This window comes from Melanaphis sacchari, unplaced genomic scaffold (assembly GCF_002803265.2).
Source record: "Melanaphis sacchari strain LSU unplaced genomic scaffold, SCAv2.0 Contig122_pilon_pilon, whole genome shotgun sequence".
Taxonomy (NCBI): Eukaryota; Metazoa; Arthropoda; class Insecta; order Hemiptera; family Aphididae; genus Melanaphis; species Melanaphis sacchari.
In genome coordinates this window covers 4,368-26,913 of record NW_020270484.1, presented here as the reverse complement: position 1 = coordinate 26,913, position 22,546 = coordinate 4,368, and the positions used below count along the sequence as shown (strand labels likewise).

Below are 22,546 nucleotides of genomic sequence, written 5' to 3'. Positions count from 1 at the left end.
TGATAAAAGCAATTTCCGATTGCTATTTTGTATTTATGTGTGATCACTGATCATTATAAATTATAACAATATACTTGTCGTCGCCGCCGAGAATAGAAAATATGTTTTCCGAGTTCTATTAATTAGTGTGAAAGCAATAAATGTTCGTTTGTTGTAACACCGTGTATCAAGTGACTACAACCATAAATTTACGATCACATCTACTAATTGGTGAGTGGACTTTGTATTAATATTAATTTGAAAGGATTCCTTTATCAATTAACCTACTCTGTTGACATATTGTGGCAGTTGCCAGTGAAATAAATTAAATTATTAAGTTTCAATATGCTCATAATCCAACATTGGTTTACAATTGATTATAATTTATTCTCCTTTTTATAATGTCTAGTTTTGATTTATTGTTGTTAATGAGTTATAACTTATCAACAATAAAAGAAAAAAATGTGTTATTCAAAATGATTATTGATATTAACACAACTTATAGTCTTGATGCTTTCTCTAGCGCTGGTGATGATTTTTACCCACAGTTATGGAAGAACCATATGAAAAAGAATTGTATAACATATTCAAAAGTTTTGATAGTGATGAAAATGATGAATTGGATCATAAGGGAGTGAATGCTCTTTGTGAAACATTACAGTTGGATTTTAGCCAACGTAAACAATTATGGTCATTCTTGGATCAGAATTCTTCTGTTTCATTTGAACAATTCCGTGATGCTCTTGTTTATTTGGCCAATAATGACTCGAAAAATGAAACTTATTCTAGAGACATCTCTCCCGGTAAGAACATAGTTAAATTATATATTTTTACATAAACAAGGTAACTAAAATATTTTTGATAGAATTATGTGGTGTTTATTATGTTCTATAAAATTTTTCAAATATTGTTTAATTTTTATATCTTCTGGTAGGTATGTTTGACCTTGTTTTCAACATTCCTTTCACTTCACTTATCTATTATTATATATAAAATATACACAGATAAGCCTATTTATTTTTTTTTATCATCATACATTATTGACATTCGTTTATTTTGTGGGAATAAACCAACATCAATAGGTTAAGTAATAAACAGTAATTGTACCTATCTTAACCACCTATGTTTTTATTTATTAGAATTAATAATTATTTAAAAAAATGTTCTGTAAATGTCTAATTGTAGGTATACTTGATAATTTTATTAAATTCCTTTTTATAAATGTTGTTAGATTATTTTAAAATTGAAATTGAATTCAAAATATAAATTTTTTTATAGTTCTATTTAAATTGTTTACTTGATTTGGTCAGTTTTTTAAAAAAATACTGATAAACAATAAAAATGAAGTAAATAGAACCTACATAAATACACCATACACATATTATATGATTTAATATTAATTGTACTTTATTTTACTATAATCAAGTTATTAGTACATAATTTAATAAATAAAAATATTTAAATAATTTCTATGTTTAATATCAAATTATTTGCAATTTTATTTAAAATTCTATGTATAAAATTAGTTATAAAAATTATATTTTACTATCTAAATTACTTTTATGGCTTATTTGTGCATATTATTGGATTTATTACCTATTAATGTAAATAACTTCTTTGTTAGGAATGTTAAGTGGACATTAAAATATATTATATATTATAAAATATAATGTATTATTCATTATTGCACAAAATAAAACTTTTATCATATTATTGCTACAATTTATAATACTTACCTACAATATTATGGTATTACAGATAAGGTTAAAAAATAATTTCATGTCTCTTAAAATATAAAAAAAATTAAAAATTAAAAGTTTTTGTACATTTGACTATTGAGATGACTTAAATCTTACAACTTACTCTTTTAGAGTTAAATATTTGTATATTTTTTTGATAAATGATAACAATATTATGTTAAAGTTTATTACTATATGACAGAATAATAAATAATATAAAGATCAATAAGTATTAGAAACCATTTATCATAAACTTGTTTATATCATAACAATAGTGAAAGTTTTTTCAATTCCAGTCTGATTTTGAAGGACGTTAACATAGCTTAATGCAACCTTATTAAGCAAATCATTATCTTATATACTTTTAATTTTATATGGTTATTTAATAATTTAGTTTTTATTCCCACATTATAGTTAGAGAAATATCTCCTAAATATGTTTTTGGTGAAAAAAAATATGGCCGCAGAACTAAGCCTCGAGAAGACAGCTTTATATTAAATCAATCAGATATAACTCAAGATTTGAACAGCAGTATACCATTAACTCCTCGAAAATTAGAATATGTTCATGTAAGTTAAATATTTATTTTCAAGATCTGTAAGTACATTATGATTTGTGAATTTACAGATAAATTCTGAGTTTAAATTGGATGAGGAAACACAGAATAAAGACATATCACAATGTGATGATAAGCATGGTAAGTAGTTGTTAAGAAAACCACTTTTATTCAGATAGTAATTTTATAAGTCTTGTTAAAAATAAAATATTGTCTTTAGATTTGTTAAAAGAACGATTGATAATGGATAAACACAATTTAAGTCTGGCTTGTGAACACTTGGGTATTACTTCTAATGGACTTATATCAAAAACTCAATTATTTGATGTAATCCAACATTTTGACTGCAATGAAAAATTATTTGAGAAAATCAATGATAAATATTCTAATGACAGAATACCAATTAAAGAAGTTCTTGAATTAATCAGTTGCCTAGATTATCGATCTGTATCACCAAATTCTGAAACATCAACATCAGGAGTCTCTTCAACATCATATTATCATAGAGAAGATAATTTACCAAACTCGATGTTAGTGTTATATATAATTTATTAATTTACTAATGATAAAATGTAAGTTAATATGTATGATTTTTATTAGGATGGTGAGTATAAGCACTATTATTGAACTATGGGAAAGCTGTGGTATACCAGAATCTGTTAACCTATTACAAGAACTAGGAATTGATACATCCCAGGATTCTGTTTATGTACCTGATCTAGTAACTACTATCAGCAATCAACTCCATAAAGTTCGAAATAATTTTGTTGATTCTTCATTAACAGAATATGATTCATTTAATGCACCATTTGTTTTGCTAAAAGCTTTAAATTTATTAAATGAATATCAGGTTAAATGGCTCAAGTAAGAACACAATTTAAAATGATATTATTTTCTTTACTAATATTTATATACAATTTATTTTCAGAATGATTATTGAGCAAATGAACTGTGAAAGAGATAAATTAAAGTATGATGTTGATACTGCCAACAACAGAGCAGTAATGCTTGCGCAAGAAGTTGATGAAAATCATATGAGATTGGAAAAATCTTCAGCAAATAAAATTGCGTAAGAATAAATTTAAAAAATTTTGTGTATACTTTAATTAACAAATTTTCTAATTGATGAATGTAATATATTTTAGTGCTCTGGAACACAAACATCAAGAAGAAAGAAAAACACTTATTGATCAATGGGGTTCAGAAAAAGATCAATTACTTCACCAAAATATTTTGCTCAATGATAAACTACAACAAGTACAAAATTATGAAAACGAATTACAATCTGAACTTTTAAATAATAAAAAAGTATGTTTGGTATAGAAAACTAATTAATAATTTTATTAAGTGTTAATTAAAATGCATTTTTTTTTTTTTAGCAACTTAACTTATTAGAAAGTGAAAATACTGCATTAAATAAACAATTAGATGATATAAAACAAAAAAATATTTCATTAGAAGTTCAAGTACAAGAAATTCCACATTTAAAACTTAAGGTAATGTTTCCTTTAATTTATTAATTTTGTGAATATTTTATTGTTCTCACCTTTTAAGACTGGCAACCATAATTTAAATTATCCTATGTTAGCTTATAAATATGTATATATAGTAGTTATATTATAACATAATTTAAAAATATATTGAGTATTAAGTAAAATTAAGTATTCTTAAATAAATTACACTTGATTTAAGGTTAATCCTTTTTTTGTATTTAACTAAACTATAGGAACTAGAACTGGAATCTAACAATGAACAAATTATTGATCTCATGCAAAAAATTGATTGTTTGAAAAATGAAAATAAGTGTCTTAGAGATCAAAATGATGAACTGGTCATAGAGCTTGAAGCAACTAAAATGTATGTACTGCAATATTCAGTTTAAACCGTTAAAAAATGTGCCATTTATTCATATTAGTTTTGTGGTTGTTTTTTTAGGATAGAAAATGTAGGTACTGATAGGTCGTTTGATAGTAATGTTAGAAATTTCTTGGCGGAAAAAAATAGTCCTAACTGTTTTGGCAAAGTGAAAGAATTTACTACAGAATTTTCTGTTGAAGAAGGTGGAAGTGATTGTACAAATACATTTGAAACATATACAATTGAGTCTGAATTGGAATCATGGAATAAAGTTAGTAAAATATTTAAAATTATATAGTTTAAATTTATTATATTATTTTTATGTTGTTTGGCAGGTTGAGAATTTACAAAAATCAGATCACGAATCTCCTCAGACATCAATAATGCTTATAAATAGCATAAAATCAACTTTATCCACTCAACCACACATTGAATTATGTCATTTAAATGAATTAATCGATTATTTAGTACATATAAAACAAAAACCAAAACCCGGTCATTCACAACAGGTTGAGCAAAAAGAGTCTCTAGAATCTATACAAGAATCTCCAGATAGTGTTATGACTTCTTCACCTTTAAATAAATATCCAACCAGGAGATCTTTGAATAAGCAATTTGAAAATTCAATGGAAACAGAATTTATAGGTTCTACTTTGAAAGAAGCAACAAATGGCAGTGTTGAAAAATTAAAGCAAATGTATAATCAATGTAAATTAGAAAATCAGGATTTGCATGATGAGTGTGTAAAAATTGAAAAGTATTGGGAATCAAGGTACAATCAACTATGTGAAGTGGCAGATAAAGCTCTAGATGAGGCTAAACGGCTGAAAGATGAAAGTGCTGAATTAGAAACGGGTATGGATGCATTGCGTAATGAATACTTTGAATGTGAAGAATATTGGTCATTAAAATTAGAAGAAGAACGAAAACTAAATGAATTGGTTAGTATTTTTAATGATAGTTGATTCAGTTTAATTTTATTGAACTGTAATGTATAATGTATTTGTAATTTGCTTATAAATTTATTAAAAGTATTATAGTTTTATTGTCAATGCTTATAACTTTTTTATCAAATTTGTATTTAAAAAAAAAAAAAAAAATTAAAATTAAATGTTTATATAGGAGAAAAAAGTTAGTGAAGAAAAATTGAATAATCTAGAAGTCAAGATTAAAGAGTACAGTGATATGTTAGAAGATACTACTATTAATAAATTACCTTCAATTGATGAAAATGTCGAACTTGAAGAACAAGTAATTATTTTTTCTAAATATTTTTTACCAACATTTTTACTCAAATTATTTATGTTATTTTCATAGATCAATTGTATTCAACAAGAATTTTCCAGCTATTGTGTAAAAATTGAAGAAGAAATGGAAAAGCTCAAAATTGAAAATGAAAAATTGAAATCTCAAATTGTTATTCCAGTTGAAAAAGTTGACCGCGAAGTTCCTAACTGTCAATTTAAAGAAGAATGTGAGAAATGCCACAACAATTTGAAAGTATGTTTATTTTTCAATATTTAATAAATGATTTCCAATTTATATTTATTTGTATTTTATTTTAATATTTAGTCAAATAGTGAATTTAAAAACAAGCAATTTGATTTAAAAAAAAATCGTGAAAAATTAGGCATGGAATGCCGAAGTTTGTTACAGCGAAGGAGTGCACTTAAAAATGAAATATTGCAATTACAAGAATATCTTAATGTCCTTTCAGTAAGTAGATACAGTTGATGCTTAATACTAAAATATTTTGATTTTTGCTCTTGTGTTACATTTTAACATTATTTAAATCTTACATATTTTATGTAGTATACACTTGTCCCATTGTCAATTTCTATATTTACAGATCAATTTCATACCATATTAATGAAGTAGTTAACTTTTTATGAAACAGCTGCTAAAAGTATATTTATTCGTTTTTGAAAAATTACAATTATGTATATCATTCAAATTATTTACATTTTCATGTATCAAATAAAGTGTAATGCTTTAGAACCATTACTTCTAAGATATTATAGTCGGCGACATGAAAACTGATGGGTGACCGTAACAATCCTAACGGATTTTTCGTGATAGTGGTCATTAAACCATTTGCCCGCTTTTTCAATTATTTTGTATTCATATACAATTTTTTTTTATTATTTATTATTAACATAAACAATATTCTACAGTTATTAAAAATAATAATATTACGTATTGTTCTTAAAATGTTCAGTTTAATATACAAAAATAAACACATACTTTACCTACTTACATTAAAATACAAATGGATAAATTATTAGTAAAATGAGAACCACTGTCTACAGGCTGGGTGAGGTCCAGTGTACGATGGCGGCCACCCGCCAGTTTTTGTGTCGCCGACTATAGCATAATATACTCCATTCTATAAGAAAATACAACATTTCTGTTAACTTTTCCTCTTCCGTCGACTACTACTTATACTATTATATGGATGATGCATGCTGCCAGATTGAAACTATTCATCACCTAATATATCTTTTCTTTTAAAATGGAGTATACATTATTATAATAAACAAATAAATTTGTCTGTACGTCATTTGTTATAACTTATAACTCAAATTTAGCTAAACTGATAGATTAACATATTAGGTTAATAATTTATAATATGGTGTCACTTGTATTGAAAACTAATATTGTGTTTCAGAATACTCATAAAGATTTCTTCATGCGAAAAGAAATTAATCAAGTAAATCAGGTATCCATAGATGCTAGGAAGTGCAAAGAACTTGAACAAAGACTACTTGATGAACAGGCCAGACATCAAAAGTTGACTAATGGTTAGTAAAACAAATTTATTATGGTAATGCTATTGTGTTGGGTTCTTTTAATAATTATTACACATAATTTTGTAATGTATTGACGGTTTTTTTTTTTTTTATAATAATTTAAAGTTTATACTTATTATAAAATAGCATCTTTGATTGACACATTTTATTTTATACGCTTTAAAATGTCATTTTTACATTTATTTTTTACTATATTCAATTTGGTCAGCATTGCGTTTTAATTTTTTTATTTGTCAGCATTGTTCAGTGTATATTTCTGTATGTGTGTGTGCAATCTGTACCTCAAATTTTCTATTTTTCTAATGGGCATCATAAAAATAAATACTGTAAATTTGACCAGCACTGGAGTATATGTATACAAAATTGAGCCGCAACAAACATGTTATGAAATATTCTAAATTGAAATTAGACATTTTATTTATTTTATAAAATTATATATTAAATGATTAATAGCCAATTAGGGAGAGACGTTGAACTAATATTAAATGTTTTACAGTTACTCAAGATTTACCAGCCCAAAGAAATAAAAATCTGGAATTAGATCAAATATTTAGCTACTTAAAAAAAAGAAATCTATAAAAATATTTTATTTGAGTGCCACATATGGTTTAAAAATGCAAAATTAGTAGCATCTTTATTTTTCAACATTTTAATTGTATATTTGTTTTTTATTCAAAAATAACTTGAAATATGTTAAATGTTTCGAAAAATTTTTTGTAATATTACTTAATACATTTTAGTCTTAACTATAGAAAACTTACTTTAAAAAAAATGTCCTAAAGGAAAAACATTAAACAATTGAGTGAAAGGGATTGTGAATCCTTTGATCATAATAATGAATTCAGAATTTATTTAAATACTTCAGTCTAAGTCAGGTTCTTAACCAGAGGTTCCATGGACCCCTTGGGGGTCCGTAGATGGTTACTCGGGGTCCATCTAGAAATACATTTTTTTCGATAGCATTTTTAAAATAACAATAATAATGCTTTTCCCGCATTTATATATATAATTATATATATATATATAAAAAAATTTTGGTGGGGATTGTACTTCTAAAGGATCCATGGACCAGAAAAGGTTAAGAATCTATGGTCTAAGTGGACCATAAAAAATTATTTATTTTTTTTCAATGAGATTATGATGTAAATATTTTGTTGTTTAACCCAGGGGTTTCCAAACTTTTTTTATCCGAGGGCTACATAAAATAAAAAAAGCTCTTAGCGGGCCAAAATGTATGAATACATTTAATTTTCGTATATAATTTATAAATTACAGCTAATACAGCTGATAATTGCTCGTGTGCGCGATAACGACTATGAAAACTAGGTATATATATTTTTAGAATATTTTCCGTTATTTGGCGGGCTGGTGAAAACTTATTCGGGGGCCGTAGTTTGGAGACCACTGGTTTAACCCATAGTACCTCATAATAATTTGTTTGCTTTATAATTTATTTTGTTTTATTGAGTGTACAATGATTTGATTATCTATGTAAATTTAGCCATATGGAACGAGCATCAGTCAAAGATTGATATGGTACACAAATTATTGCGGTCATCGCAAGATAAACTTGAAGAACAAATTCAAATGAGAAATGAACAAGTTAGTGTCGTGTCATATATATTTTTTTCTATAATCACAATTAAAGACATATTTATAAAAAAAATAATCTATTGACATTGTTTTTTTTTTTTTTTTAGAAAAAACAACTCATAAGTGCTGATATGATTGTTAAAGAACTTTTCATTGAAAACGCCAAATTGATGTCAATGATCCATAGCCTTCAAACACAAATTGACCATTCATCAAATTGTAATTCAGTGTAACTGGTATTTTCACTATCATTATTATCTAATATTTTTCTCCCTTTAGTTGTTTTTGAAAATACTGGGCAGTATTGTGTAGATTATTTTACCCACATTTGTAGCTTTAAGGACTTAAACACTTATAGTTTTTAAAGTGTGGATCTTTATCTTTTTTTGTTTTATTTTTTATTATCATTTAAAAAAAAAATTATTATTAATAATAAGTCAAGTTTAAATGTGTTTCTTAAGTATAAAATTACTGTAAACAGTGCCTTAAAAGAGGAGCTTAATATATGAGGGCTCATCCTATCGAGCCTTTATATTTATATATAAGTAAATTACAGCAGGGTAATTTTAAAACGACAAAAATATTCAATAAAAAAAAAAAAAAACAATATATTCTATTGTATTTTAGTCAATCTATTATCATACTATTATATTATGTATTAATGATGTAACTTTTGTTGTGTTTACTGTTAATTACTTGTAGGTTATATTACATGAATGAATGTAATAGGAATTGTTATTTATTGTAACATATTTACTGTGAAGTCATTAGTCAGATTTTCCTAGTTAATTTTTCTTCTTTAATTTTAATTGAATTAAATAAATAAAAAAATTTGTTATCTCTAATCTAAACATGCTATTTTTGATATGCAACTTACTGATTTCAATTCAATCTGACTGATGGCTATTTTTGTTAACAATCATTATTAATCTAATCATCTTAGCACTAAACTTTTTTTTTTTTTTTTACATACTTTAGGCATTGTTTTTCATATCTTAGTATACAACTCACAGTGTAGTTTGATTTGTTAACTTAGAGATGAGTCAATTTTATTGAAAATTTTATATTACATTATTACCTCTAAAGTCCATTTGTACTTGATGTTTTGATAAATCAACACACATGTTTAATATGTCTAGTCATTTTTATAAACTTAAATCATCTTTATAATTAAAAATTGTCACAGTACAATTTTTATCATAACAAAATACTAGTCAGGTATCTACATCTCATCTCTAAGTGCACGTAGTTGTTGCGGTTGTTTGTTTTGAGAATTATTTTTGTAAAATTTCTTTTGTCAAACCACAAAATAAATGGTTGTGTTGGATTTTTAGCCGTAGAACGTTAGTTTAAAACATTGGATTGTACTTATTCAGATTTGAATATTAGTTAAATAATAAATAGTTGAAATTACGTATTTACGGCTCATTACTAACCAACCGAATTATTACTCTTTTTTTTTTTTATCATTATTTTAAATGTGTTTTTGTTTGTAACTTAACTTCTATTTATATTTTTGTTATTCCTTTATGTTAACTTACAATATTACTTAAGTTTAAATATAACTATGCTGTTATTATATATTATTTCACACATAAAAATAAAATAGCCAAAGACTTGTTTATTATTATAAGTGATTAAAGTTATGATGTAAAATGTATTAGTATATTAATTCTTGTAGTCAATTTATGCACTAATTCTGAAAATACATTTCATCTTATAATAAAAATACTTGTTTAAAATATTACACAAAAAGAAAATATTTATAAAAAAATCTGTTTATCTATATACACATGCGAGTAAAAGTATTACAAAGTCTTGTTTAAATAAAATTAAAAGTTTAAATTGCGTGAGTAAAAAATTTGACAGAAATATTGTACATAAATATAATTAACAAAGATGAAAGAATAAAACAAAATATTTATCTTAGGCCTGGACCCAATATAGTGGGTCTAAAAGAATGTTTCTGTTCTTTCTTTTTGTTTGGATCTGGCAAAAAGCATTTCCACATTCGCAGGGTCTCATCTGCACCAGCTGAGAGTACTGTTGAACCATCTGGTGACATGGCCAAATTCAGAATACGATTTGTATGTCCAGTGAGTTCAGCAACCTTGGAAATAGAATTTTAAAAAAAAAAACCAAATAAAAAGATAAAAAAATCAATGATACTTAATGCAGATAATTTTTACTATCAATTAACTCACCTTGGATAGTGAAGGATATTTCCAAATTGTAAGTTGGTTGTTTGCAAAACCATGTGCCGATACCAATTCTCTGTACGTTTTTGACCACAGAATAGCGCATACCTGTGAGTTGGCATTGACCGAATTGATACATTGGCCATTATTGCAATTCCAAAATCTGATAGTTCGGTCAGCTGTGCCACCGCCACTGGCTAATACATTGGTTTGCCATGGACACCAGTCCAATGCTTTAACGGCAGCTTGATGTTGACTAGAGTAAACACGTGGAAAATGTATATATTGTTTTTTGTTAAAATTTCTAAATATCCCAATATTTATTTTTAATAATACAATGCGTATGTGTACCCAATAACCAATTTGTTACAAATACAATAAAATAAATGTTATAAAGGTGTAAAATATTACCTGAAACTGTATATTGGTTCAGATTGATAAGTTGTTTGGCCTGGTAAGCCACTGTACACATTAAGCAAGTTATCATTGCCTCCACTGGCTAAATAACGGCCATCAGTTGACCATTTAAGACCACAAACCTACAGGAAACCAAAATAGATTTAGGTTAAATACTTAATGTCATATGACATCAAGATCAAATATTTAAAATATATTCAATAAGAATTGGTACATACTTCTTGAGTGTGGGATTGAATTGTACTAACAATGTGTTCTCTCTGTCTGACATCGTTGTGAACAAGTTCTCCATTTCTGCAACCTGTAGTTAGTATATGACTGTTCCAAGACATAGCACCCACTCTTGAACTGTGACTATTCATTATACGCAGACGTTTTGTCTGTGATGCATCCCATAACTAAATCAATAAATAATACTAGTTTAATATCATACTATGTTCAAAAGCAAGTATTTCACATACTTGTACAGGTCCTAAAGCAGTTCCAACACTTAAAAGATTTCCATTGGGTACCCAATTTAGAGAAGTAACATAGTCTGCACCTTCTAAATCTAACAGTTGATCAATGTCTCCTGTGTCAGCGTTCCAAAGATATACACTTGTGCCTAAGGCAACAGCCAATATGTTGGAAAAACTCCAGTCAATTAAATTTAGGTCTGTAAAAATTAAAATGTTATCTACAGTGTTATGGATACAGTTAATGAAATACTGTACAATAATCATCAACAATTTCAGGAGCATCTAAAATACGGTCCGGTGCATGTGGTATATAACGAGTTGCTCCTCGTATATTCATTGGAGTCTTGGATTGACTATAAACTACTTTTAAAGCATTTTGATAACCCTAAAATAATAATTAATTATATAATTATGCATATAATAAGCTTTTAATTATCATACATCTGGAGGAGCTGGAGCTTTGTTCTGATAGGATAGAACACGAACATTATTTATATCACAACCATGGAGATTCTCTGACATAGCTTTTCTATAGTCTGATTGAGTCGGACTTAAGTCAAGGTTTTCATTTTCTTGGTTCATCTACCAGAACAGAATTAAGTAACTTGTTAAGATAAAAAAATCTTAAATATATTTAAATATATAATACATAATTGTGATTTACTTTAAAATTACTTATGTCAAAATTTGTAGACATTCGAGAAGGAATGAATCTGTCACCACCAGGTGTTTTAGGTTTAGCTGGTGTGTTTGTTGCTGATCTTGAAGCTATTCAAACAAATATTTTTAATGCATATAATTGATTATAGATTGTTATTAAGTTAAAATATTTATAAATATAATTATTTTTCTCACATAGGTATAGTGTACAAATATAATATATTAATATTTAAAATATTGTTAAAAAAAAAAATCAATATTTGTTTAAGAATATCTTAACTTAAATCACTCAAGGTAAATTAGTCAATTATAATAAATACCTAATGATATGATGTGCCCATATTTAAAATTATATAATTTATTAATATGTTACATTCAAATTATATATACCTACCTACTCTAATTTAATATGAAACATAATTAGGAATATGAGCAAACTTGCAATATTATCATTCCTTACCTTGTATGACAGTAAATATATTTTTATTACTTTTAGTAATTGATAATTCTGGAGAGTTAACATTTAATTTTCGAGGTTTTAATTTATTTCTTTTGAAAAATCTATTTAGATGATTTTTACTCATTTTTAATGGTTAATTTTAACAACGCTGTGAATTACTTATAATAGACAGATAAATATAAAAGCAATTGATATTATAAATAATTATTAATATTAATAATATAAATCAAATTACTGTATATGATAATAGTTTTAAGTTTATACAAAAAATTAATTTTGATAATCACAGTGACATAGATGCAAGTTATAATTATTAATAACATTGGGTACTAACCTGGTGATTTTGATTTATTAGGTGTTTTTGATGGAGTCTTCTTAACAGACATTAAATCATTAGTTTTTCTTGACGTATTTGAAAAACTATGAGAGCAAACATAGTTGAACAAAAACATATAAAATACATTTCTTAAAGCCTACATATATACAATACATACCTTGATTCCGTGTTTTTCTTCATCCATCGTGGAGCTGGACCACTGGTGATCGGCTCATCCATTCTTATGGCACTTTTAATATCATTGACAAAAGTGAATTGAGACATTCTTCAATGAATGTAGAAATCCGTCAAAAATAAAACTGTTACTTTTTGCTACGGAGTAAAAAATAAAGTTAAACTGGTACCTACTTTGTTAGCAAAAAAAAAAACTAACAAACAATACAATGAAGAAATATAATAAAACTGTCTAATGAAATAAAATTATTAATTGGATTTAGAGATCTTAGTAAAAATTGTGTTTTATGTACTCACATGTGAATAACAAGATAAAAATCACGATGGTGTACTAGGATATAATTACAATTTTTGCAAGATATGTGTAGGCATATAAGTGAATGATTCAAATAATTCAAAATAGGATCGTTCTGGAAAGGAACTAGGGACGTCAACTACAAATAAATGGACAATGATCTGATGTAAATTGAGGATAAACAAAAAAATTGAATAAAAACGTGTTTTTTTCAATCGTTTAATCGAGCCCGGAGAAAATTGACATTTTACAACAAACTTATTATTTATTGAAATATATTATGGTCTAATATCTATAATTATTAATTATTGTCCGTCGAAATAGATTTATTTTTGGATAACCGACGAAACGTTCAAAACGTTGGAATCAACTATCAAGATTCCAAAACAAGTTGTGACTTGAAATTATATAGATTCAAGATGGTAGCAACGACCGATGTCGTCCGTTAAAAAATACAATGCATTAAGGTTTTGAATGTTCAGCACTATCAGATAGTATTTTTTTACAGCTATGATTACCACCAAAAGATAATAGTAGCGTCATCTAACACCGATATTTAAACTTCAAAACTAAATTTAAGCATCATGTTTTTTGCCAATAGGTAGCGTTGTAGTACACGATTTTCGTTTCCTAACTAACAGTATGTCGGTGTTAAAGAAATTGATTTTATTATTATCATCATTGGTGAAATTGTTTTAGTGGTAGGAGGGGGATAATTTTTTCCTCCTCACCGGGAAATAGACATAAATATATAGATTATTATGTGTATATAATATAATATATTAAATATATTTTAACGAGTGTATATTTATATAAATATTTATTATTAGGTTAGGGACCGTATAATGTTATAAGTTGAAAAATATTACATAGGTACCCACGTCATCGTATTGCAGATAACATCATTGGATTCTGTGAATATTATTTTATTGAGTGACGGAGTAAATAATCAGTGATAGTTGAATTTTAGTCAATATAGATCATTATTTAATCATTTCAATCTTAGAAAAAAATTGAATATCAATAAACCTAATTTATATTACAGCATATTATTATCATTATGATAGTGCCGTTGTGACGTATTTATTAAAATAAAATGTGTATAATAAATGAATTTGCAAAAAAAAAAATTTAGATAGGTACTTATATTTATCATATTATACAGATAAATTAGATACAATATTATAAATTTGTTTAAAAAAAAAAAAAAAAACTATAGTTCTTAATCCAATTCTAATTTTTTAAACGATCCTTCAAGTCCATAATCTAACGAATTACATTGATTATTCTTATCGATCCGCTTGTTTTCGTCTACACGATTGAATTTCTCGTCGTCTTCAAAAAAACTCTCGTATGTCTTAAAACGTTCCAGTGATTCTTCTGAAAAACATTTAAAAACAAAATCGATTATTTATTTTGTACCAATTATTTTGCATTTATAGCCGAATAACGAGATATTGGACACTGCAAAAAAAGTTGGTAAGTTGTAAAAATGTCTATGAATTATTTGTTGTGTATAAAACAATATTATTATAATAATATAATATATTCTAGTAAACATTGAAATTATTTATTTTTTTTTCAATTAGTTTTTTGCAAAATCTATGTCTTCATATCGTCCGTACAATACATATATTTTAAATTTAAATATGTATCTTTTATAGAGTATGCTTTTTAAAATGTAGGTACCTACATAGAATTTTTTGTTTTCAAGTTTAATCTTATTTTTTATGCTCATGCATGAACTGTAGAGATGATATAATAGGTAATTAAATATATGTATTTATAGGTAGAGGGACGGACTGGATATCAACAGGTTCGGGTAGTTAACTGAACCTATTGGCTATTACCTAATATCATATTTTATTTTTTTAGTTAATAGACATATCAATTGACAATTCAATTATTTTTACACTTTAAACTATTAAATAAACTAGAACAATATTCATAGTGCAATCTTCATTTAAGCACAAAATTATTAAATCAACAATTTGCTCAGCACCATAGAATATTTATGATTTTATGAAGATTTAAAAGTGTCAACGATCATTACACTATGCGGTGAACTATTAGTCATTATTACGCTTGAATCTTGAATAGGTACGTGTTTGAATGTACGATAGCATAATATATTTTCATTCTGTAGTGTAGAGTACATTTTACTTGAAGTATTACTTCGAACGACTCGAACACTTCTCATGAAATATGAAAGTATGTATATTATTTATTTTATATAACGAGCATAACAAGCGCGCCACTTATCAGCAATAGTGTAATATTCGATTTACAGAATTCTTAGAATTTAAAAACCCGCGTCAGCATTATTGCACAATTCTTGTGCTTTCAATTATCATTTTTATAATCTTATAAGTAAACAAATGGCTAGGTTTTATTATTTATACAATTTGTATTAATAGCTATGACATCATCGAGGGCCGGGGAGGCGATTGCTCTCCGTCACCTTAACCAGCCTACCTCTGTATAGGTATCATGCTTATACCTTTTTGGGCTTCAAAAGAAGGGGCTTTTCCACCAATATCGCTGGCAAAGTATTCTTTCGGAATAGATTGGTAAACACTGTCCATGTCACTCACTGAGTGTATTGAAATCTGCAATTAAAATTAGTATTTAATTAGTAGATAATATTGTCGTTTGACATTAAAATAATATTTCCTCAAAAAAATCAAAGCGGACATAGGTTTTGTTATCTGTGTCTGTCAAATATGAACATAAAAAAAAATATATATATATAAATATTTATAGTAAATAATAACTGGAAAATGATTTTATTACAGAGCTAAACTATAATGTAGCTTGTTTATTAAATTAAATGCATCGTATTGTAGTATATATTAAATTGTTTTTGATACATTTTTTTCAGTCATCAATGTCATCATAAATTATAAACTCTATAGAAAATGATATAAAATGACCAAAAAAAATGTTATTATTTTTAAAATAAGCAAATAGTTCATAAGTGAATCTATCTTTATAATCAAGTTCCAATCATTTTTAACAATTATCATTGACGGATTTTCTATGATATCTCAGAAACAAATGTAATAACTAATAATTAATTCCTAGAATGGTGGTTTCCTCTTAAATATTGTAATTAAATCTTACCAGTGAATACAAGTCTTTGTGCATTAATGGTTTTAAAAACATCATCAATTGGTTAGTCAATGGTGGAGCGTTTATCATGATGATGGCTGTTAAACGCATTGGCAGAGCCGTCTACAAAAATAATATTTTCAAGTTAATTAAATAAACTATTTTTTGATTTACAAAAAATATCTGAAGAGCTTAAGTATATCGTATCTAAGTTCTTGTAATACGGTATGTACTTATAGGTTTACCAATTAAACGTGGGTTATACCGAGATTGAATCCAGAATTGCATGCTTTACCAATTTTAAATATCACATAATTTAAGATATTCATAAAACTAAGTTGACATTTTTTAAAACCATTTTAGCGTTTTCGTTTAGTATATAACATATCGGACTAATAATTAGTTTAAAAATAGTCAAATTAAAAATTATAAAATTAGATTATTTTATTATCACAGATTATATTCAGTCAGTCAACAAAACACCAATAAAAACAAAAAATGTCATACAATTATTTTATTGTAAATTATGTTTGGTAATATACTTTTTGTATATCATTTAAAAAATTAAAAAAATTGTATTTTGCCTGTTAGTAGAACGTTACCATATAAAATTATAAAGATAAACAAGCATGAGTGGATTAGGTTGCCCGTATTTATTTCGTATATAAATAATTGTCAGAGGTAGGTCGTATTCTAAACTCGATTTTCGCTCGGTAGGTCGTACACTCGTACGTATTATAGGAATATCAATTTCATTATTTCAGGAGTAGTTACGAGCCTCCAATCAACCCATCCCTTTAGCTTAAGCTACTAGTGTAAGTGTTTGTAATATAAAAAATAATTCCAAGCTATTAAGACTATAAACTGTTATGTTAGAAAAAAAATATATTATTTTATAATTTGGTAATATAGCTGGTACTCAATTAAATATAATATTTGAAGTTCGATTTGTATCAGTTTTGGCTGTGGTCGCATGTCGTAAGTTTATTTATTTTAAAATTCATAATATGTATACATAAAAGAGGGCCGATATTCCAAGTGCGTCCCTTTTTAATTTTTACCTATTTCATAGCCCGAGTGCGTCCTCGGTCCACAGCTATAGATATAAGATAAAATTATCAAATAAACCTTTTAAGATACAAGTTTGAGTTATTCGACAATGATTGAATATGTTAGTTTAAAATATATACAACTATAATACTTTATTTTTAAAGCTATGGTGGTGGAGTATTGGAAACGATGGGAAAATTGCATTTTAACTTTTATAACGGTTAATGAAAATAAATAAATAAAAAAAAACTTTTAAAAATAATTTGTACACTTGTCATAATTTGAGGGTGTAAACTAAAATAAAATATATAATTATTATAAATAAGAATCAAAAAATATTTTTGGGGTGTAAGCCAGTTTAACTCCTCATGGTGCACCCTGGGTAACTCTAAATGAACCGGAACGCACTAGGGTTATATAAAAAATATGACCTTTTTTCTTGGTACTTGCGCACTTGGGTGATACCTTATTTCGGACGCACTTGAGAAACTCCCCATAGAAGTGTTTAAATAATTTATTTTCTGTTATTTATAGACAGAATTGGCGAAACAATTTCATAGTGTCCTAATTAAAAAAAAAAAGGTACCAAATGTGAAGTTTGAATATATTACTAATAATTTCTATATGGATATAATATCATGTACAGTAAAACCTGTGTAATATGGAAACCGTTGGGACCGGATATTTTTTCCATTTTAGACAGGTTTCCATTTAATACAGATTGTAAAAAAAAAATTTTCCCGATAGATCTTTATCAAATGTAATTTATTATTTATTATTAATTTATTTATTTCATATATATATATATATATACGTCAGAACACTACTACGACACTTATCGATAAAATAAACTTATTGCAACGAAATAATCTATATAATTGTTATAGATTATATTCATTGACTGATAATTTTAAAATAGTACATGTACATATTTCCATTATATACAGGTTCATGACAAAATATTGTTTCCATTTCCACGTTAAACAGGTTCCATTTTATTCAGGGAACGATGTATTTAAAACTACATTAGGTTCGCCGGGACCGTAACATTTTTCCATAAAAGTCAGGTTTCCACGTTATTCAGGTTCCATATTACACAGGTTTTACTGCATTTTTATTCGAATTAATTTATTATTTAATATTAATTTATGATTACTTGCACGTAGGCCAAGCATTTTCTCATCAGAGTTAAATTGGTCAGCTTAGTCAAATGACCAACTGAGAATCCAGTCATGTCCATTACGAATTTCCATCCGGGCGCTAGCGGATCCTCATCGATGCATATGTCATACATTGCGAATACAAGCCGTATAGTATCTAATGTGTTAAAAAGATTAGAGTTGAAGTCTCGCAGACGCGAAAATCCCGCTCGGGAGCCATCTGGTAGCAACGGCATTTTGTGAAAATAACTGCAATCATGAAAACGATACAATACTATTTTTGTATTTTTGGTAAATGCACAGATGTATGAGACTAGTTAAGTAGCACTACAATGGTTCAGGTTCTTACAATATGTTGAAAGTTTTCTCAAGTTCAGAAATCTTCCTATTGTGAAACATGTCGGGATTGTGAGTTCTCATAGTATAATATGCGTCTATCATTTTTTTTGTCGCTTCCAGATTACACTGACAGCAGTTCAAAAATATCACCAATTGCTTGTCTGCATAAATATTTTGATACAATAATATTTTTAAAATGTATTATTATATATATTATTTATTTATTTATTTGTACGTTTCATGCATATACCTGTATAAAATGTATTTTTTGTTATTTTACACGGCATTTTTATTCAATGTTGTTAATAATTATTTGTGTTCTTATATTTTTTATTTATAATTTTTGTTAATATTATGTTTTTATTCATTTGAGAACTAAAATATTTTTTAAAGCGATATTTACAAATACGGTTTTTAATTTATCTATTTAAATTTGATTTAAATGTAATGAATGATGACATGCAATTCGTTATTATAGCGAAATTTAGTTCAAGAAAAAATAAGAATAAATTACCATTAGCAATGTGTACATATTTTTTCGTATACAATTAATATCGTTAAATTTTATTTTGACCCGATCGTTATAGTGACGTACTCAAATGAGAAGGTACAATATTATATACCTACTTTACAGAAGAGTAACTTCTGCGCTTTCCATTAATTATATCAATTAAAAAAAAAAAATATTAAATACAAATATGTTTTAAAAACATTAAACAATACGATATGGTAGCAATAAATTTCAGGTAAATACGATATAGGTACTTATAACTTTACTGTTTTAAAATATTACTCAATAAAAATGTGTTATTATTAAATATTATTATTTATTACATTGAAGTTGATGATTAAAATAAATTACAATATTGGTTTTTGAAATTTTAAGTGAAATGAGATCTTTTGTTTTTTTTTTTTTTGTTGTATACAGTTTTAAAATTTCATATAATGTTTATACCTATGATATAAATCTTATGCTTCGTTTTATTTTAACCTTAATTTAATTATTTTTTTCGAAGATTTAATATTATGTTACTATCTAATAATACTTGTAAATATTTTAATAGTATTTAATATCCATAATTTATATCTAATTAAACATATTTAAAAATATATATTGTTAACAATATCCGTTAAATTAAATTACAGGTCTAGAATTTTGTAATTGATCACTTACAGGTAATTTATAATTTTAAATTAAATTCTTACAAATTACGAGTACCTGATATTTTTGGTAAATGGAGTTGCTTCGATAACCATTCCCTGATGATATCGACATTGTTACTACCAACTTTAGAAATTAGTTGTTCGTTATTCACATAAACTTCTTGTTTTGATTCAAAATGCATTATAATGTTTGAACGGTGTGCGTTTAAATGTTCCTTTTTGCTTTCTATGACAGACTAAATATTATTTAACTCAAATAAATTGACAATAACGTCTATGAGTAGTGCATTAATACGATTAATTTGTTAATCTTATCTCTAAGAGTTTTTGTTTCTTTTATATTGTTTATATAGTATATTGACTAGTTGTCAAAAGGGTTCTAAGAGATTACACATATATTTTATATTAAATAAAAAAGGTTATAAAAATATGAATCGTTGAAGTGGATCTATATATTTTGTTTATATAAACATTAAAAAATATAGTTATATTATGGAAAGTTAAATGTAAAATTCGGTTTTAAAGTTCTAGAAATTCGCTTATTTTTATTGCAGATAAGTCAATAATTTATAATTATTATCTATTGATTATTCAAATAAATATTAATTACTATAATTATACATTATTTAGTATTATAATTATTATTTTTGATAGGTGTTAGTTATGTACTTATATTTAGTATGTAGTTACATAATATATTTAATCTCATACAATTCAGCTATTATTTCAATTAGTATTTATTATATGTTCTTTAATTTAACTATAGTTAGATAAACAATTTAATCAATTATTACATCTTAGAATATCAACAATAAAATAGTTTTAAACTCAAAACTATGTCTTCATTTTCAGGGGGTTTAATACAATTTTTTATATACTAGTATAAATAGCTACCATGGATTAAACCAGCATAAGTTACATATATATACGAGTACTTATATATAGACGGCAGTTACATATACAGTTATACATTTAAGATACACTTGGTCATGACATGAACTATGTCAAAATAGTTTAAAAAAATAGGTACCAATATAGATCAGAACTATTTCTATATCTTAATATTTAGTTTAGTAACTATTGAGATAAAAAAAATAACTGATTGAAAAGTCTATGCCTATAATTTTAGATTTTTTTAAGAATAATGTAACCCTGTGACATATTTATTCTACCACTGTAGACTATTGCAACCCTGTATTATAAATAAAATATATCTAATTCAACAAAATCTATAGCTGTTAATTAATAACATAATATAATGTAATTATGTCGATTTTATAGTTACCTTCTACGTTATAAGTGCAATTTTAATTTAATATTTTTTAATGCAAAATCACTTGTCATAATTTTTAAATATTAGGTTAATTTTTTATTAATTAATCTATTTATTAAACATAAGTGTATAATACTCATTTAATATATTGTATATTATGCATATTTGATAAAGTTTTATGAAGACTTTGGAGCTTGTATGATTTAGATTTTGAAATTGGACCATGTGTTTTGTATATAGTTACGAGATTGTTATGTAATTTTAATTTTCTAAACCATACATGAAAAATAATAGTACCGATATTGTAGACATAATAAAATCTAAGTTATCATAATTAATGTGACAGTCGAGTAAAAACAGACGATGTATAATTATCAGTTTGGGGGTGGATTCCCATTATCTATGTGAAAGAATACTGACTAATTATATGCGGATACATGCTGTGCTTGGTACTAACTATTAAAACACAGTATTATATTCTGGATCAGTTTAATTTGTGGTGTAGTGTTGAAAAAGTTTTACATGTTGTAAGGTTTAACTGTATAATATGTTATTTATATAGTTATATAAATTAAACTAATTTTAATTAAATATTTGTTATTTTCTAAAATGCAAAAATACAGCAAGTGGTCACTATTTATTTTGCTATTAATGTTATTTAAAAATGTGAACGGATTATACAGCAATCAGTAAGTAACTAAATAGTAAATATTTACAATTTGTGTTCTAATAATATATATCTTGTGTATAATACTGAAGTATGACAACTTTAATGGAATCTAATTGTATGTATATGAAATAAAAAATATTTATTGTATTTAAGTAAATTATTTTTTTAAAACAATGCATTTTAGGCCACGATTTAGATCTGAAATGGTCATTTATACATCGAAAGTGCTACAATCAATATTTCATT

At 25.9% G+C, this 22,546-nt stretch overlaps 3 protein-coding genes across 5 annotated transcripts; 1 reads left to right on the top strand and 2 right to left on the bottom strand.

Moving 5' to 3' along the window:
- Positions 1 to 32: 32 nt before the first annotated feature.
- LOC112590935 (blastoderm-specific protein 25D) lies at positions 33 to 9,136 on the top strand. Of its 2 annotated transcripts, none has more exons than XM_025334552.1 (18): positions 33 to 210; positions 503 to 782; positions 2,133 to 2,287; positions 2,346 to 2,415; positions 2,495 to 2,804; positions 2,875 to 3,138; positions 3,203 to 3,343; positions 3,420 to 3,582; positions 3,654 to 3,770; positions 4,001 to 4,131; positions 4,210 to 4,402; positions 4,467 to 5,072; positions 5,254 to 5,382; positions 5,449 to 5,631; positions 5,704 to 5,847; positions 6,800 to 6,932; positions 8,443 to 8,543; positions 8,642 to 9,136. In XM_025334552.1, the coding sequence occupies exons 2-18, from the start codon at positions 530 to 532 to the stop codon at positions 8,765 to 8,767; spliced, it is 3,219 nt and encodes a 1,072-aa protein (XP_025190337.1). In that variant the 5' UTR covers positions 33 to 210; positions 503 to 529; the 3' UTR covers positions 8,768 to 9,136. The 2 variants fall into 2 exon arrangements, with proteins under 2 accessions (XP_025190337.1, XP_025190338.1); XM_025334553.1 differs by having other exon boundaries at positions 485 to 782.
- Positions 9,137 to 10,362: 1,226 nt separating this feature from the next.
- LOC112590936 (cell division cycle protein 20 homolog) lies at positions 10,363 to 13,991 on the bottom strand. Of its 2 annotated transcripts, XM_025334554.1 has the most exons (11): positions 13,536 to 13,991; positions 13,222 to 13,376; positions 13,062 to 13,147; positions 12,272 to 12,375; positions 12,049 to 12,189; positions 11,863 to 11,992; positions 11,611 to 11,804; positions 11,368 to 11,547; positions 11,144 to 11,271; positions 10,739 to 10,988; positions 10,363 to 10,644 (listed from the first exon to the last, which is right to left on the bottom strand). In XM_025334554.1, exons 2-11 carry the CDS (start codon positions 13,326 to 13,328, stop codon positions 10,456 to 10,458), a joined length of 1,509 nt encoding a protein of 502 aa, XP_025190339.1. In that variant the 5' UTR covers positions 13,329 to 13,376; positions 13,536 to 13,991; the 3' UTR covers positions 10,363 to 10,455. The 2 variants fall into 2 exon arrangements, with proteins under 2 accessions (XP_025190339.1, XP_025190340.1); XM_025334555.1 differs by lacking the exons at positions 13,062 to 13,147; positions 13,222 to 13,376; positions 13,536 to 13,991 and having other exon boundaries at positions 12,283 to 12,372.
- Positions 13,992 to 14,716: 725 nt separating this feature from the next.
- Positions 14,717 to 20,598, bottom strand: LOC112590919. Its single transcript, XM_025334532.1, has 6 exons — positions 20,413 to 20,598; positions 19,204 to 19,354; positions 18,851 to 19,103; positions 16,657 to 16,767; positions 16,034 to 16,142; positions 14,717 to 14,913 (listed from the first exon to the last, which is right to left on the bottom strand). Exons 1-6 carry the CDS (start codon positions 20,537 to 20,539, stop codon positions 14,756 to 14,758), a joined length of 909 nt encoding a protein of 302 aa, XP_025190317.1. The 5' UTR covers positions 20,540 to 20,598; the 3' UTR covers positions 14,717 to 14,755.
- Between the last annotated feature and the right edge of the window lie 1,948 nt (positions 20,599 to 22,546).

Bases quoted from the DNA above. Each gene is read 5' to 3' on its own strand.
- LOC112590935 (XM_025334552.1), top strand. From the start codon at position 530: ATGGAAGAACCATATGAAAAAGAATTGTATAACATATTCAAAAGTTTT. The intron at 3,139-3,202 runs GTAAGAACACAA...ATTTATTTTCAG, and splicing joins TATCAGGTTAAATGGCTCAA to AATGATTATTGAGCAAATGA. The intron at 3,583-3,653 runs GTATGTTTGGTA...TTTTTTTTTTAG, and splicing joins AACTTTTAAATAATAAAAAA to CAACTTAACTTATTAGAAAG.
- LOC112590936 (XM_025334554.1), bottom strand. From the start codon at position 13,328: ATGTCTCAATTCACTTTTGTCAATGATATTAAAAGTGCCATAAGAATG. The intron at 13,148-13,221 runs GTATGTATTGTA...TTGCTCTCATAG, and splicing joins AAGAAAAACACGGAATCAAG to TTTTTCAAATACGTCAAGAA. The intron at 11,272-11,367 runs GTATGTACCAAT...GGTTTCCTGTAG, and splicing joins TTCAATCCCACACTCAAGAA to GTTTGTGGTCTTAAATGGTC.
- LOC112590919 (XM_025334532.1), bottom strand. From the start codon at position 20,539: ATGCATTTTGAATCAAAACAAGAAGTTTATGTGAATAACGAACAACTA. The intron at 19,355-20,412 runs GTACTCGTAATT...ATATTTATGCAG, and splicing joins CCATTTACCAAAAATATCAG to ACAAGCAATTGGTGATATTT. The intron at 16,768-18,850 runs GTAATCATAAAT...TTATTTTTGTAG, and splicing joins AATGCTTGGCCTACGTGCAA to ACGGCTCTGCCAATGCGTTT.